The sequence below is a fragment of the Schistosoma haematobium genome, chromosome 3 (assembly GCF_000699445.3).
Source record: "Schistosoma haematobium chromosome 3, whole genome shotgun sequence".
Classification (NCBI taxonomy): domain Eukaryota; kingdom Metazoa; phylum Platyhelminthes; class Trematoda; order Strigeidida; family Schistosomatidae; genus Schistosoma; species Schistosoma haematobium.
In genome coordinates, this window is record NC_067198.1 from 14,091,659 (window position 1) to 14,109,189 (window position 17,531).

Below are 17,531 nucleotides of genomic sequence, written 5' to 3' on the forward strand. Positions count from 1 at the left end.
GCCACCGATATAATCAGTTATTGATAATTGAACATAATTAAGTCATTCACAATGAGGTTTGACAGATAATCTTTAAATGACTTTCAAAATATTTAATGAATTCAATATATTTATGTTTTTATTCCTATGGTCTATATGAATTCGTACAGAAGAATAAATAAAGAAGAAGACTACTCTGAGAGTATCAAGTAGTGTGTAAACATCTTTGTTCACCCACCAGATTAACCTGTAGCTTCAACATGATGCACATAATTCACAGAGGTTACTATCAAATGCGAGGATGGGATCATACAGTAAACAAGTTTATGAGGATGATAAATTCAACTGGGAAAAAAACACTCAATTGCTTGTGAAAATATCAACACTGGGGTGCAGGTACATTCAGCTAACTAGCCTTAAATAGGACGAAACGATAGTCTTGGATTGCACTGTTAAATATATATACATCAATTCCATAAGAACTTTTGACTCATAAAAACTAAGCTTTATTATGTGCTAACAAGTTTTTATCAAGTACAACAGGAAAACCATGGAAAATGTCCCTACAATTTTACAATAAAGAAATATTTTACTTAGGTATACAGATTTAAAGATAGACGAAATGTAAAGGGTATTGCTGGACAATAAAAAGATTTTAGCAAAGTAAACAACATGTCCATATTCTCTAATCGAATTGAGTGATTGTTCTTCTCCACAAAACACAATCCTTAACTGGGTAGATAACTGACAATTTTTAATGCGAAAATCGAAAACAAAACATTATGTACATTAAAATAAAAATTCACATTTAACATTCAAAACTGTGAGAAAACAAGCCAATGAAAAAAATACTTGTATTTACTCTGTGTATTTATGAATTATAATCATAACTGATTGTGTGACTCATAAACATTGGACTTAAGGTAAACAATCACTGTCGACTGATCAATATAACTTAGCACAAAGGTTATTCTTCATTTAAATCGATTCGATTGTAAGATAAACTACCATGATTTCAAGGTTGTTCACTTAAATAGTTGACCTACTTGTATACAAAAAGTAACAACACTAAAATGTTCACCATTACTTAATTTTCGTTAAAAATCTTTAAAACAACAGTAAACTTTGTTAGGGTTGGATGATTTTGAGGAAACTATTTGTATATTGTGACTTAAAGCTAAAAACCGATATACAACCAATGAACACTATATAGATACTGTCATCTGCTTTTGTAACCTCAAGTGGTGTCCGTCAAGGTTGTCCACTTTCTCCATTTTTGTTTAACTTCATCATAGACATACTGATGGAAATAACATTATCGTCGACTGAATTCTCGGGTATTGACCTCCTTCCATGAGGTCCACTTAACGACTTAGAATACGCAGATGACATAGTCCTGTTTGGTGAAGACGCCGATAAAATGCAGTCTTTTGGTAGCACTAAGCAACAATGCCAGAATGTTTGGAATGCGGTCCTCCCCCTCTAAATGCAAGTTGTTGCTTCAGGACTGGTCTGAGTCAACACCTAAACTAATGATAGGGAGTGAAGTGGTCGAACACGTCGACAACTTCACTTATCTTGGAAGTCTGATCAGCCGTAATGGGTTGGTGTCTGACGAAATCTCAGCACGGATTCGAAAAGCTCGCTTGGCTTTTGCCAACTTACGTCACCTATGGCGAAGGCGAGATATCCGTCTATCAATAAAAAAAAACGAGTATACTGCGCGGCAGTCCGTTCTGTTTTACTTTACGGCAGCGAAACATGGCCATTAAGAGTAGAAGACACTCGTAAGCTACTAGTATTTGAACACAGATGCCTTAGAAATATTGCTGGCGTCTGCTGGGGTCACCGGGTAAGTAATAGTGAGGTTCGACGCAGGGTATTAGGGAATGATGGTAAATCAGTTGATGAGGTTGTGAATCTTCATCGACTGAGATGGTTGGGCCACGTGTTACATATGCCCGAACACCGATTACCACGACGTGCAATGCTTACCGGTGTTCGGGATGGTTGGAAGAAGGTTGGGGGCGGCTAAACCAAAACGTGGCATCAGTGCTTGAAGTCACTAACTTCTAGTCTGAGCCATGTTGGTAGATGCAGACTACTTGGCTGGGGTCTGTGTGGTTGGAGACTCTTGGTGACATGGCTTAGAATCGATCACAATGGAGTCGGTGTATACACTCTGTCTTCCCTTAAACTAAGAGATTGAAATCACTTCATATCTTTCTTTCTACGAACTAATTCTTTCTTCCTGTACTATATCTTTATTGCAATGTTTCTTTTATATATTACCACCTCTGAATTAACTACTTTTATGAATCCGGTGTCCATCTTGTTGTGTTAATGAGGTATGGCAACTTGGAGCGATGCATATATGTGCCTGGTCCTACGTCGTAGCTGACTGAAACTACATAGATATTGTAATTTACAAAACAGAGAATTGTGAGTGTGTAATGCTGTAATGTCCCAAATTATGACAATGAAAACTGTTCAGTGCTGTTACCTGACATTCTCTCATTCATTCTCTCTAGATGATATTATTTTGTGACGAACTTAATCTTCAAAATAAATAAACCTTATTGGGTAACAACAAATGGAAGAAAACACACTAAAATGATATTTTATTTACCTTCATAATTGTTTAAAACGGAACTTGATGGATGCTGCGAGATGTTTGCTAAAAAATTAGCGACTAAAAGATGAATAGGATATTCTAGATGAACATCAGGCAAGTTATTTACTTTTGCAAATGATGAATCTGTATTACTATTATTATCATCACAATAATATGATTCATTTGTCCATTGATCCACATTAAATAAGAGTTGATTTACTGATGGTGAAGAATGATGTTTATCAATGAGTAGTGTATTATTGTTATCTGAATTGTTTAATGCTGAAAGACTGATTGAACTAAGCCAATTGATTAGACGTTCAAAATTTTCACATTGGAATAAGTGATCCAAATACCTAAGATCCTTAAATGATTACAAAAATTAAAAGAAAACGGAATAAAAGGGAATTCAATGTTGTGAAAACGACGTGAGATTGTGAACTATAAGATAAAATAACGACTTTAAAATATATATAACAAGAATTATTCAAATGACTTTGTGATATGTAATTTATTCAAATAGTGTTCCAAAAGCACAAACTCAAGTAAACATGGATGAATAGAAATGACGACAAAGAATCGATATCTCTAGGCTAAAACTATACATAAAGAACAGGTGGTAAATAGAAAGATTGAACTGTAAGAGCAACATATACAACTGACGTCAATAGTTTTGTTTTCTTTTTCTGCTGAAACTATATCTGATTTCAGGATAGCGAAGGAATTTAATTATTATGGAGACGGCTCAATGACTCAATATTGACAATGTTAACAATCTAATAAAAAAATCAAGTGATATATAAATGTAGAATAGATGGAATGTAGCTAACAGTAAAATCTAGGACGCATGTTTCGTCCTATCTGGGACTTGTCAGCTGGAGGTACTTAAACCCCAGGTTCTTGTAGTAAACAACTAATTTTCAACCGCGACTTCAATAACGTGAACGACAACATCATTATCCCCTTTTCCCCTGTCCCGCTAACTAGAGTAATAAGTTCGGTTTCTTAACAGAAGCTTTGTTGGTGGTGATCCCAGTATAATTGAAAATACATCTAAGTTAATGGGTTATATATTAATGATGATTTATGAACTGAATAATAGTCAGTAAAAATAAATTGTGAAAATTCACTGAAGTAATGTGACGAAAATGTGTTCAAAGTTGACCTTACTTTCACCTGAAATCGATATTGTTCTTCTTCCTCATAGGTTGTATCTGGTGTTTCCACATCCCTAATATACATAAAAAGGATTGTTATGCAAAAACTAAATGAATATGCCTATGTTAACGTAATCATGACTCTTCGGACTAGCTCCCATCAGGCAATGATGCCATCGTTAAGATCACATAGTGTATGGTATCATAGAGAAATGAGAAATAACCTGGGAAGCATACGTTTGTAATATAGTAAATTTAGGATATGCTCGAAAAAATATTATTTTCTTTCAAATAATAAAAACTAGAACAATCAAGCTTATCAGACATTATCATGGTTTAAAAATTACCATGACGAAATAGTAACGACCACCTCCGTTACGTAATGCTCAATATCCAAGTATTTCATTAGGGCTAGATACATATTAGCAGTTGGAATTCTAATACTGAAACCACTCCATCGAAAGAATCCACTCACTGATGTAAAAGTCATCTATTACTATTCATTCTGTAGAAGTAACGGAGTTAAGACTACGGACAAACGAATTTTCAAAATATGAATAAGCTGCACCAAAAATAAATACATCTTATCAAGAGCTTACCTTGCTGTATGAAATCAGAAGATGTAATATATAGTCTGTAGTGAGTTTTGGATCTTTGCTGAAAGACAATAAACGACTTCGTTTACGAGGAGTACTGTAAATATTACTGGTAGTAATTCCAGCCTAAAATGATTAAGCAGTAAAATTCAATGCAACAGATATAACGCAAATCTAATAACAGGAGAAATATATAGTCACGTGTTAAAAAAGTCCAATTCAAACATTAAGAGACGTCAGAACTTTATCAGTAAATAAAAGATACGGAAGTCATCAAATTCTGTGCAGTCAAATCTCCTTCTACTGATAACAATAATTTTCATTCATTTCAGTCGATGTTTAAATACACTTACATTGTGAGTGAACAAAAACACTACGCTGTAAGTACTATGACAGTTCAGGGGTATGGTATTTTAATGTATCAATCAATTTATCTATCTTGAAGTGAAAAGTCATGTTCAATCCTTTATTCACCTATAGTCTTAACGCCCGTTCGAATTTTACGAACTGCAAATGATAATTTATTACATTCTTTTTTAAGTAGACAGTTGTCACTAGCATTTATTCAATAGATTATTACTTCTTGTGACTTCAGAAACTATAGCATGATGTAAGCTTTTGGTGATTTTTGATTACTTTACTGAATGATGCAACCTTTTTTACTCAATAATCGAAAAACTTAGTTATACTGTATATTATATTATATTTAATACTTGAGGTCTTGATAATCTTGACTATACTATGCAAAATCACTTAATTTTCACTGACTTTCACTTGAATAGGCTTGACTGTCTTAGATAATTTTGCAAATCTCCTCTATTTTACTAGACTACTACATGTAAAAATAATCACGTATAAATACGAGTTTATAGCTTCAGAAAATAACACCGTCGAAAGGAAACTTTTCTCTCAAACATCACTCTTCTTAATGAATCAATAGACTTCCTTCGTTTTTCTTAAGCAATTTATTGATGAGATTATCAATGACTAAATCTAAACACTAATAATGAGAAGAAAACTCAAATACAAATGTTAACACCAGAGAGGTGTTTGTTCTACCGATTCAGAATGGAATGTCAAAAATATGTTGAAGGCATTAGAAAGAATTTCTCAAATCATTGAAAAGTATCTCCTTCAAAGAAATATATTTTGGCTGTATATTTGTGAATGCAAGTGATGGATTGTACAAAACTAAATTTCTAGCTGGGAACTTAACAAATCTAGGTTTTAAGAAGGAACCAGTTTTTGTCAAACAGGAACAATGAATGCATTGCAGCAATCATTTACATACTTAAGATGTCTTTATATATGAAGTTTATCGATACAACTGTAAAGTGAAAATCAAGTGGTGCAGTGGCGAATTAATTCAAGTATATAAGTGATTATTATAACAGAAATTTATTCACATGAAATATTAGAAACTATGGTCTAAAAATAATAGTCTAGTCTTTGAACAATCCAATGTGAGATTATAAATTTTAACTATATTTTGCCTGGATTGACCTAAGCAACTTACAGTTTACAATGTATAAAATAAACAGTAGTATGTGAACAGTAATTCCTTGTATGTTGAGGAAAAAATAGACATATACCATGATTTACATAGAATAGATTAATTGTAGCTAGTAGTGGTGGTATATAGGATATATCTATAGCTATATTTACTACTGGTCAGCTCCATGTACCTAGAACCCAACATGTACTGATGTTCATATTAGGACCACAATCCCACTTATTTTTTTTTCATTTTAAACAAACAGATCATTCAAGTTGTTTCAAACAAACAATTTCCGAAAATGAAATTTCTACTTTTTTAGGAGTGAATCATCATAAGTCACTTAGCATGTGAACAAATAAATCATAGTACTAAAGTTATAATAATAGTAATAATAATGATAGCAATAACAATGAACAGTAGTAATTACCTTGGCACTTAAATCACATATCATTTTATAAAATAAACCCAATTCATCTGAATGAGTGATTTTATTGAATTCACTACATGGATTTGTTGAAGTGACATCGTCAGCGTCTGTAGACACAGCAGTAGCAACATTATCATCACTATTATACTTTACATGATGAATTAAATTATACAGTGCATTCATACCATTGCGAATTATGAAACTACCCTTCAAAATTGATAGAGATGGCTATCCCGTATCGATGGAAGTTGGGGGAGGGAGTGAAGAACAAAATTTAGAGAAAAACAGGAATTAATTAAATATATATCATATGCTAGTCAAAATACATGAAATCATAACACTAATGACCTGATGATATAGTTCAAAGAAATTGGTTATCACTTATCTGAAAGCAAAAACATCCATTTTAATATCTGCATAATTATAAAATCGATGACCCAAACATTTGAGCCAGACATTATATTGATCACTTTTAGTGGCCACTTCTAATGACAGTGAAATACAACATGTTATATAATCACTCTTTAAACAAAAATAAGTTTTGCTGACATTAATAAAATTAATGAAGTTCACAATTAATAAAATCATGTTGTTTCCCGTAATTATTTTTGATATTATGAATGGATGAAATTTAAAGTTCATTCACTCAGTCACACAGAACAAAGGCTATTGAGCAAAATGTATATCGCTCTAAGTTGTTTCACCCAATTTGATTATGAGATATAATACAAGTTTAAAAAAGACGTTAAATACAATTTGATTGTTTTGAAATCGATGAAAGATCAACATAGGATTCAGAACTGATTTTTCTAGTTGAACAACTGGCGATTGTATTATTAAACCCCAGTAATTACGATTCCAATGAATAAATATCTTAGACAATAATATTAGTCAACTAGATTTCCTTGTGGGTATGACAAGAGAATTTTCGTACAAACCATGGATTCACATGTTAAATACAACTCGGTGATGAATAGAAATGTAAATATTAGCGGTGATGAAGGTGTGTGATCAGTCGACACCTTTAAGTCCCTCGGTATTGCAAAAACATATATCTACTTTAGGTATCCTGAGAGGAAAATTGAACTAGTATTATTGGTCTCATCGGCCTGAAAACATGGACATACATCCTAGTGACTAACTTTTCGGTATCAAAAACATATTTGCATCCAAAATTCCACAATGAGCACCGGAAATCTGGGGAATTAGCCAGAATGAATTATTGTTAAGCGTGAACATCCTCAATACTTCATTATATATTTACAGCTCTCCAACCAACCTGCGTAGTATGGTAAAATCTGAAGGATCACGTCTTAATTCAATAGGGTTCAAACCCGATCACAGCGTTAAAACAATAGCTGCACGGAATTTATGTTATTACATAATAGAAAAATTTCCACATGTAAATGATATACAAGTTAAAAGAAATCTCACTAGATTTTGTTCGGAAGAATAATTGTCATAAGGTGTAGAAATTTCTGATTCATCACAATGTTCATACTTTCTTTTTTTATTAGCAATAGTATTATGAATGTCTGAATCTCGTCTGGAAAACAATCGTGTTTTTGCAAATACATATGCACTGAAAGTTAAAAAAAGAACACAGGTACAGTGGTTTTATTTCCATTAATACAAATTACATTGAACGTAGGAGGTAGGTTAGATTTACGATTTTGTGTCACTCAACTCAACGTCTGAACGGATTATTGGTTTCAAGAGTTTGATAAAATTAAAAAAACGGAAAATTTTATTTTTTCACTCTACACAAAAAAGTGTAAATAAATTAGTACAATTGAGTCACGTTATATGTTCATAAGGCAGTATCCCCAAAACAACGTGGAAAACAATTGAATCAAAGCAGGACTGAAAAGATGCTTTTCTTTGGCCGAATCGGTCTTAATATAGAATACCAAATGTTCAATACACCATTAAAATGTAGGCTAATATGCTTCCGATATCACATTCAATTGGATCTGTGTATTGACATGTACCTGAGGTAACAAGTATATGGGAATGACAGAGAAAAAGGTTTCTGCTAGATTGTCTGAACATGTCCCTATGATTCGGTATCTGAGAAGTATTAAAATATTCACAAGTGCAATTACCGGGTGTCTTCTCGACAAAGGGCATAAAGTGGATATGCGTAGTACATCCAAAACAACTCACAGACAACCAACACTAACTTTATTCCATTTTATGTCGACAATCGCTATTAAGGCGTTCCCGACCTAATTTATGTGTACAGAACGAAAGTGCGATAAACCCTTCTCTTCTATAGTAATTCAGTGTTTATTAAATAATCCTTTTGTTGTTCGCACAATTATTTGATTGTTTTTAATCATGTTTATTAAGTATGTAACTGTTTTTCATTACGCTTATGTAATCCCCTGTTATCTCCATTATGAATACTAGTAACTACAACATTACCCATTTAACTAGAAATTACTACTTTTCGACATATAAATACGTATCAACTTTAAGTTTATTCACATATTTTGTGTCATATTCAGGAAAATATGACAAGGACATTAAACACCCATAGATTCAATCCCTTACAATTTTTGTCAAGTAAAAAAATGTTAAAAATACTATCATGAATCTCATACTACGCGACGAGTTTCGGTAGAAAATTAAATCGTATTTTATGCTTGATGTCGATGTAACGACATTATTCACAATTAAAATTGTTAGCATTTTTTCAAGTTACTTCAGTTATGTTCTGAAAGTTGTAACGACTAAAGAATATACACACATAAATTATGTCATCTGATGTTTTTACTGATAATTAAGAAAAAACCTACTTACGAAATCATACCATTCTTTTGTAAAAAGGAATATGCTAGTTAGAACTTCAATGTTTTAACGTAGAAAAAGGACACAACCTAAGAAGCATGATTCTGATTCCAATTGTTCTCATAATAACTTAATAGTTATGTCAATTGCAACGACTAATTTCAAAACTAAAACAACTTAACACATATAACAAGTCCACACTATAATGACCAGTGATAAAGTAGAATAGTAAAGAAATGATTATTAAGAATAAATACATTTCTTACCTCCATATTATACATAATGTTGATGTTGCTTTAACTGCTGTTAACGTAAAGAAAAAAATTAATTATGAGGGAGGAAGAAATAATTTAAAAGAAAATAACTTTATACACCATTTTATACCGTTTTTTGTAGAAATTAATCTAAAACCATACAGTGATAAATCAAACAGAACTCTAGGTTATTTTAACCTTGTTAAACTTATGAAATCATCAATTCCTTAAAGTAATTGCTAAAAATTACTGTAAATTACGCTATTAATTGCATAGCTATGAGATTAAAAAGACTACTTTTTATTGTGAAATAACTAACCGAATAAGCATATTTGAGTAAATGACCCAATATCAGAGATAAATATGTAGGTTGACATAGGTGTTCACATCAAAAATGGTGCTCGCCAAAACACATCATAATGCACCGGACAGATAACACCGGATCACTCACTAGTCTGCTATCTACTAACCGTGAACTAAAATGTAGTCATACCCTGAAGGTCACTCCGTTCTGATTGGCTTAAGAGGCAACGAATAATCTTGCACAGAACAATCAACACACAGATTACTATCAATAAACCAATCGCAAATTAGTGTTTTTATAACAGACTTAAGAGTTTACATCAGCTGACGTGAAAAACAACAAATCATAGGACGTTGACCTTAGGTATGTTGAAACACATATAGCAGTGAAACATTCCGTTTATTTTCAGTATTGAGAAGCATTTTTATTTGCATCAGGTTTCTGTTAGATTTAAATGGCATTCAGAGATAATACAAAGTGAAATAAAAGTTGAGAAAACGGTAATAATTATTTGCACACAGTGTAAATAAATGTTTCCAGGTCAGTATAAACTTATAATGTGCGAATAAATGTAAGAAACGCAAGTTCTTAATCATTTTACCTGCTTGATCAGCCATTTTTATCTAAGCAGATGTGTCAGAAAATAAATCAAATCTTGGGTGTAGTGAGATTAGTTGGTATTTGTAAATGGATACGAACAACGAAACAAGGTATATATGCATTTAACAAATGTCAAGTGTACAACATATCAGCGTTGTCTAGTTAAAAACGCTGAAATGTGACTATTAACGACAACAAGGGTCGTAGAAATGTATAACTGGTAATCTCATAGCGTTATTTTTTCTAGTAAAAGCCGGGCCTTGTACCATGCCAAAAATGAACTCTAACTGAGCTCCGATTAGGTAAGATTCGATAAAACCATTAGCTGACTTTGGTTTGGAACAATATATTTCTATTTAAAAGATGACACAAAACGTGGAAAAATACTCAAGTCAAAATAATCTTGAAGAAATTAACGACAGATTCAATCTAATAGTTAATAATGAAACAACCCTGCTTATTAAAATCATAAGAGATCAAAGCAACTCTAATCTATTATGCATTGATAAACATTAGTCTATTGTCTAAAAGAGGCGTGCTTACACAAAATATTTATTCTATTGTAACAGTAACATTACGACACCTTCAAACCTTATATTTGTACTTACCAGTTATCAGACTCGGCATTCTAAATAACTAACTTCTATTTAGTCTGTAAAACAAAAGCGATAAGAGGAAGCTGTTAACAAGTAGAAGGATGTAAGACTGCAAGTGATATCGATAATTGACGAGTGACTCAGTCTAGTTCATAAATTGAATTGATAAAGTTAACTCATAGTATGGATGTGCCATTTGCCCGTAAATTAAATGGATATGAAAAAATTGTTGGTACTCTATAGGTCGGTCCTGATAGAAATTTGTCTTTTTCGGTTCGCTAAATGAACAAAGACGTGCTTCCATCAGTTATTTGTCATTTGAAAATCAAACATATGAAGAGATACTAGTCAACTTCAGAACAGTAGCTGCGTGCTTGTATGCAGTAATGCATAATATTGTAACAAAAAACGTGGAAAATCAGACGGAAGGATTTCTACAGAGATGACATCAATTCAAAATCTGGTAACTGTTAAATATAATTGATATCAAGTTCATAGGACTAGAAAATTCCCATAGGAGCTAATGAAAAACCGAAACCAAACAGTTAAGGTACCGAGTATACAATTTGTGAGCGGTTGATTTTATAAAAGCTTCCGATCAAGTATGGGGACTGTTTAATTTCATTGAAATCATTGACCGATCCAAGCTAGACTATTACTGAAAACCTGGAACCATTAGATAACTGTTTTCTATTAGTATGGGGATTAGTGAGTTTGATTTAACCTCGCGGGGTAGTGGATGTGCACTCCTGAAGAGTCCCATGCTAGGACGAGACGGCCATTTAACGCTTCTAGGTTTACAATGGTGGTCTAACTAAGGTCGGTCCATGATTCCGATTATATATTTAGACTTCTGAATACTGATGAGGTGGAACGTGGGGTTGAAATCTTTACCCGTTTCACCAGCCTTAAAGGTTCTGGCCAAAATACTGACATACTTGGTATGGGTATCAAATGTGATATTAGAAGAAACGTGAAGATTAAAGAGATTATCACTAGTTACAATTTTATTGGATAATTCAGCAGTTAATGTTCATTGGATATAGATTTGCTTTTTCAAATACACATACTACTATAACTGACTAACTTGTTGTTTTCAAACACGAAAACTTCTAGGGCATATATGTATGAAATAACACGAATGTTCCACGCCTCTTAATTTTTAGAGTATTCGAACACAATGGAAAAAAGTTGCTAAAAAGTAAAATAAACACAATACATCACTTTTGGTAGGTTAGTTCTTATCTTCCCCACTTTCAATTGATCAAATAGTTGTTTATTAATCGCTTCAAACGAAATGAACCTTACAAGTGTGTAGACAGTTACATACTCTCATAATTAAAATTGTTGTTATAATATATTGGTCCATAACTATTACTATAATACTCACTTATTTTTCTGAGACGCAAAAGTTGAGTTGACCAATAAAGATGGAACAAATAAGTAACTGCTTAATGTTATTTTTATACAAAAGACTGAATAGTGCACGTATTCAGCCTTCAACATATTGAGCCAACAGACGATTAGAATTATTGTTCAGTAAAAATTGTCTAACATAAAGTACAATAAATAAAATTCCTTAAAATGATCGAGTAAATAAAGATAGTTCTTCAGGTCTACTAATCACAAGCATTAGGTCAGTAAAACAAAAACTTGGATAGAACTGTATTTATTTTTATTTGCATACAATAACATTAAACATCTGATGTAATTTGCATTATTGTTCGATAACTGACGAATATGAATTATGCTTCCATTGGTTGAATGTAAAACTGATCGAATTGAGCTGTCATTTGGATAGCTTGTGAATATAAATCGCTGTCAAACTTTGTACTTGCTTCCTGGGAGAAAACGACCGGTTCCGCTGTAGCATTGATTTCTGTACCTTGCACATTGCTTACGCGACCTTGGACTTCTATAACTCGATTTTCTGGAGAAGCCTATACAAGAACAAAAATTCAAAAGTAAAGGATGACATATGATTTTCAATTACCTCAAACAAGTCATGAAAGGATTTATGAACATTTAGTAACAATAGTTGCAACTAACTATATATATATATATATATATATATATATATATATATATATTCGGGAACTTGTACAGTGCAACTAATCACATAAGGCATATTTAATCTGTGACGTTGACCGATTATTACTATAGTGACTTAATCTTCGAACTGAAGGCAACAGAAAACGAACTTACTATTTGGGATTGAAAAATTAGTTACCTGATATTTTTTATAGTGAAAAATAGGTTAAGTAATCAGCATATTAAATAACTGTGAAGTGATGATAACAGAACGAGAAAATGAGAATAAGAAACAAGATAATCAAAATTGGTTCAATCCAGAAGATTTGTTTACTTGGTATGAGTTTTTCTATTTGAAGGAGATAGTAGTCATATATCATGATTCAATATATGCATGTATTTAAATACCATATAAACAAATTTAGCGCCTCTACATAGATACATGACAATATAAGACGTGTGGACACATCTGTATGAATATAAACAATGCATTACATCTGAAGTATTACACTGTAAACAGCATTACATGTTAATGCACGGCGAATCAAATAAACATGGAACTGTGCTCTGGTATACTACCCCAGTTCTAACAAGTGCAATAGGCTTTTTGTTCAATAGGATCACTAAAACAGTTTTTATGCATTAAAATACGCTACTGAGACCAGATCAATCAGGCAAATAAATGTTTCTTTACGATAATTTCACTTCCAAAAGGTGAAAAAACTGGATTTGATAAGAAAGAGTGGATGTAGTGAACAAGATTGTTCGTCATCATGCATACAATGAATAAATCAGTCAATCAGTTTGATCCAGATAAACAATAAATTAAAAAACCAAAAACAATGTCACATGAGTTATTATTTATTATTAACTAACTAACAAGCTGGTTGTGAAATAAGGCCAGTGTTTATGTATTGAAGAAACACAAAGTAACACTACGATATAGGATCCCATGTATAGGTGGTAAATTAGTGTGTCAGACAATGGTAACCCATTAATTGCACATATTCGGCCCGTGAAATCAACGGGTACTTACTTTGTCAAAATACCACCGTAAAAGCTAAACTACAAAAGCTAACCATCAGTAGGATTTAAATGTACGGACTCAGTTTTTAAGAAGCATTAGTTTCAAAATGACATAAGAATACCTGAAGAGGCGAGAGGAGATTGCAATCGATTTCCCGCCCATCTGCGCAGCGTATATGGATTCTTTGTCCTGAAGGGGCAACACGAAGAGCAGTCCCAACTATACATACATCGCGACCTACTAAATTAGGAAGCATTGAACCCGTAACACGGAATCGAGCTGTGGGCTTTTGATCAGAAGAATCCTAAAATAAAAAGTAGTTAGTAACGATAAACAAGAGCCAGCGATCAGAAAGAAGAAATGATGAACCAATTATATTTTAAGAGATCTGATTACATTACACAGCAAAACCAAGTTTTCTCAAACATTCTTTATGCTCCATGATCACATCTGCACACATTTCCTCGCCATACATTAGAACGCACTGATCACGCTTGAGACGTGTTTCTGGACATGCACAACAGGGTTTAAGAGGTTTTCCTTCGCTGTCCAAAGGTATTTTTGGAGGAGATTGATTGGGAAGGCTTTCTGTGTTTGATGACATTGTTTGAGAAAACCTACATTGATTAAAATAAAGCAAAAGGTGGTCTAAATACATGAACATTTGGACAATAAAAGACCAATACACTCAAAACTGAAAATTGTGATCGAAATAACGTACGAGTGAATAGTGTTAAAGAACATAAGCGGTATATTCACACTGACATTGAAATACCAGAACATAATTGGCGGATATTTTAAGTGAAACTTCTGTCACCAAATATTCTTCATTCTCGTTTCTATTTCTATAGTCCCAACGTAATCTGGCCTTTTGGACCGCAATGTGATGATGGGAAGTAATGGATAGGAAATCCTAAACCTACGTTTTGCGCTGTTTGGCACTCATCAGTAAGGTGTACCTGTAATCTTGGGAGAACCGATGCTACCCGGAAGATTCTATGCCTTGTTACTCAGCTTCACCGTCAGAGACGTTACTACTGAGCTATCCGACCCGTATCTGACCTCCTGTAGAACTGAAATGTATTTACAATTGATTGATCATTGGTTAGTAACCGATGTCATATGTTTCACGTCCTTCTTAGTTCAGGTCGGATTCTATTGACCAAGTTGAAATGTGGCCACTAGTTAACTAGAAATCGCATTTCGAATCTACTAAAACTCCGTCACTAACGGCACTTAACGTGCAGACAACGTTGAATTTAGAAGGGAACTTCGAAAATAGACATCCTGGTTTAGGATTCGGTTTTCGGCAAAGAATAAAGTTATCAGTAAACAGAAGCATATGATTTTCATCTGACTGAACCATATTTTGACGTGACTAGCCCCTGCCAAGTGAAACTACACTTTAGACTGCTAGCATAACGGTAATTATAGACGAATAACTTAGTTAAGTGGAAATGAAATACCATTTGTCCGTACATAAATGGCTGTGACGACCAAAAAAACAGGAGCTTTCGACACTGACTTTAAACAATAACGCGTTACCCACTGAGTATAAATGGCCAGTAACTGTAACCATTTGTATCATCATGATACCGACCAATTGAAATTAAAATGCAATATCAAGTCAGTCCGCCCGAGGTCGATATAAGCTAAAAGATGTCAATTAGCGCTTGACGTATACAACACGGAAACCAAAACCTTTACAAATACGACTATCTTGTTGAACTTATAGGCGTTCTACTGAAGAAGTTATTGTGGTTAACACTTTATTCTTTTGTTACTTTCATTCCATTCAACAAACCAGATATAGACTATAACCAGGACTCGAGTTATACCGCTAGTTGAGTGAGTAGATGAAATGAACTGGGAATGAGGATTAAGCAAATGAAGTAGCACTATCCTATGAGTCTCCGACAGAACCCGTAAAGAAAGCGTTTGCTTGCTTGATATTACCAGGGCAGAAGAATCCCAGAGATAAAAGCGTTTCGGTAGCCCAAAACCAAACATCTGATCAGTTTTCACTTCAAAAATTGATGGTATGACGTTTCCAGAAGGTACGAAACAAAGACTATACCGCTTAAACATGGACTTCCCTCTCAAGTGAACAATGATTTAAATTCTCTACTGTTACATATCAGAACATTTTGCTGCTGATCTCAACTTCTTTTGAAATTTGACGCCAAATAGAAGAGCAACGTAAGTGACTAGTAAGCAAACTGAAGAGTTTCAATGAACTTGAGGTAAAACTGAGTTTAATTAGGGAGTAGTTAATCTACCAATTAAAAGATGGATAGAAATATATTTAAAATGTACATAAGACTGACAAGTTTTGTGAACTACCTGAAAGATATGAAACTTCAAACACTGAAATCTAGTTTTAAATTCTTAGTCGTACACTTTGACTCTGAAATTTCCACGTTTACTAGCATAAACAATTCGGTGAGACTGTAATTTACGGAGGGCCTTCAATAAGTAGTTACTATATATCGCAACTATTGATCCGTTTATTCCATGAAATTCCTATTATGTGCCATTTTTAACTAGGTACTATTTTATTTAGCCTATAATGCACTGAAAATTTTCGTTAAAGTACCGTAATATTTGGTAGGATGAGAAATCAACTCACAAGGTTGCGTTAACACTTAAAGTGCCCAGACTTTCTGCAGGATTTCATTTCCAGTGCAAAATTCAGCAATAAATCCAATGTCTTTGTCACGAGCTTGTACAAACCAACTACTTTTTAACGCTATCCTCTTGTTGTTTCGGTAAGGTTTTGTTTAATTCGTAATGTCTAATGGGTGATAGTCGCACCACTCAAATTCTCGAATTATAGTCAGTTTGATAGCTATTTGTGGATTTGTACGTATTGTAGTTTGAGTTAGTGAGCCCATCTCAAGGCAATATAAATTCTGGATACTAGCAGCTATCACATTGCCAGGTAGGAGATTGGTTGGTTGCAATGTGAGATGAAGTGATAAGTCGAGTTCTGAGAGAAAACGATAATTCCAAGAATAATGAGTAAGACAGTTAATTGGTAATGTGTGAGAAGATGGAGTTGAAAGACTTAGATGGAAAATAGAAATGATAATGGGAAAAAAGTAGTTACTGAAATGCTGTAATGTCTCAAATATTCGGAGTTTGACAACACCTTAACCAGTAACACCCCTTATAATAGAAATGTACAAACTAAGTAAAATCAGGAGTCAGGAGTGGATGAGCTCGAAGGTATATTTAATACAATATCGATGTATTGAGAAATTATTAGTCCAAGCCAGTAAGCAGTTGTAGGAGATGTGTAGCGCGGCGTACCCGCTCGATTGATTTTGAGGATTTATTCACCGATACAACTGTAATGATAAACGACGTAACTTATACGACATGAATTGGACAAAGCTAGTCCTAGAGGAAGACTTTAATCTGTGGGTGAATATGAGTCTATGAAGTTTCATTTTAAATCTTTTCACCAGGGGGGATTTTATCACATCGACTGTCCGAGCACTTAAGCTGTGAGTAGCGCTTTACGAGAAAAAGTGAGAGTGTATATAACCCGGCAGGATGCTCATGTTGAGGTAACTTGACAAACTTAACATTTTGTATGTCATTACTAGATCATATCTTATTCTCTTGTAGCCAAACGAGAAGGAACATTGTG

At 33.4% G+C, this 17,531-nt stretch overlaps 1 protein-coding gene across 2 annotated transcripts in view; it reads right to left on the reverse strand.

Annotated features, from left to right (window-relative positions):
* The window catches only part of SERAC1_1 (Serine active site containing protein 1), a 39,416-nt gene extending 22,297 nt beyond the window's left edge, over nt 1-17,119 (reverse strand). Inside the window, exons 1-8 of one of the 2 annotated variants that reach the window (XM_051213078.1) lie at nt 16,506-17,119; nt 13,998-14,493; nt 10,831-12,758; nt 9,331-9,367; nt 7,706-7,853; nt 6,272-6,499; nt 4,350-4,472; nt 2,609-2,957 (exon numbers count right to left, since the gene is read on the reverse strand). In XM_051213078.1, coding sequence (XP_051069014.1) covers nt 2,609-2,957; nt 4,350-4,472; nt 6,272-6,499; nt 7,706-7,853; nt 9,331-9,367; nt 10,831-10,849 — 904 coding nt within the window. In that variant the 5' untranslated portion in view covers nt 10,850-12,758; nt 13,998-14,493; nt 16,506-17,119. Of the gene's footprint in view, nt 1-2,608; nt 2,958-4,349; nt 4,473-6,271; nt 6,500-7,705; nt 7,854-9,330; nt 9,368-9,637; nt 12,759-13,997; nt 14,494-16,505 lie in introns of both variants that reach the window. The other variant, XM_012939635.3, reaches the window with a different exon arrangement.
* Between the last annotated feature and the right edge of the window lie 412 nt (nt 17,120-17,531).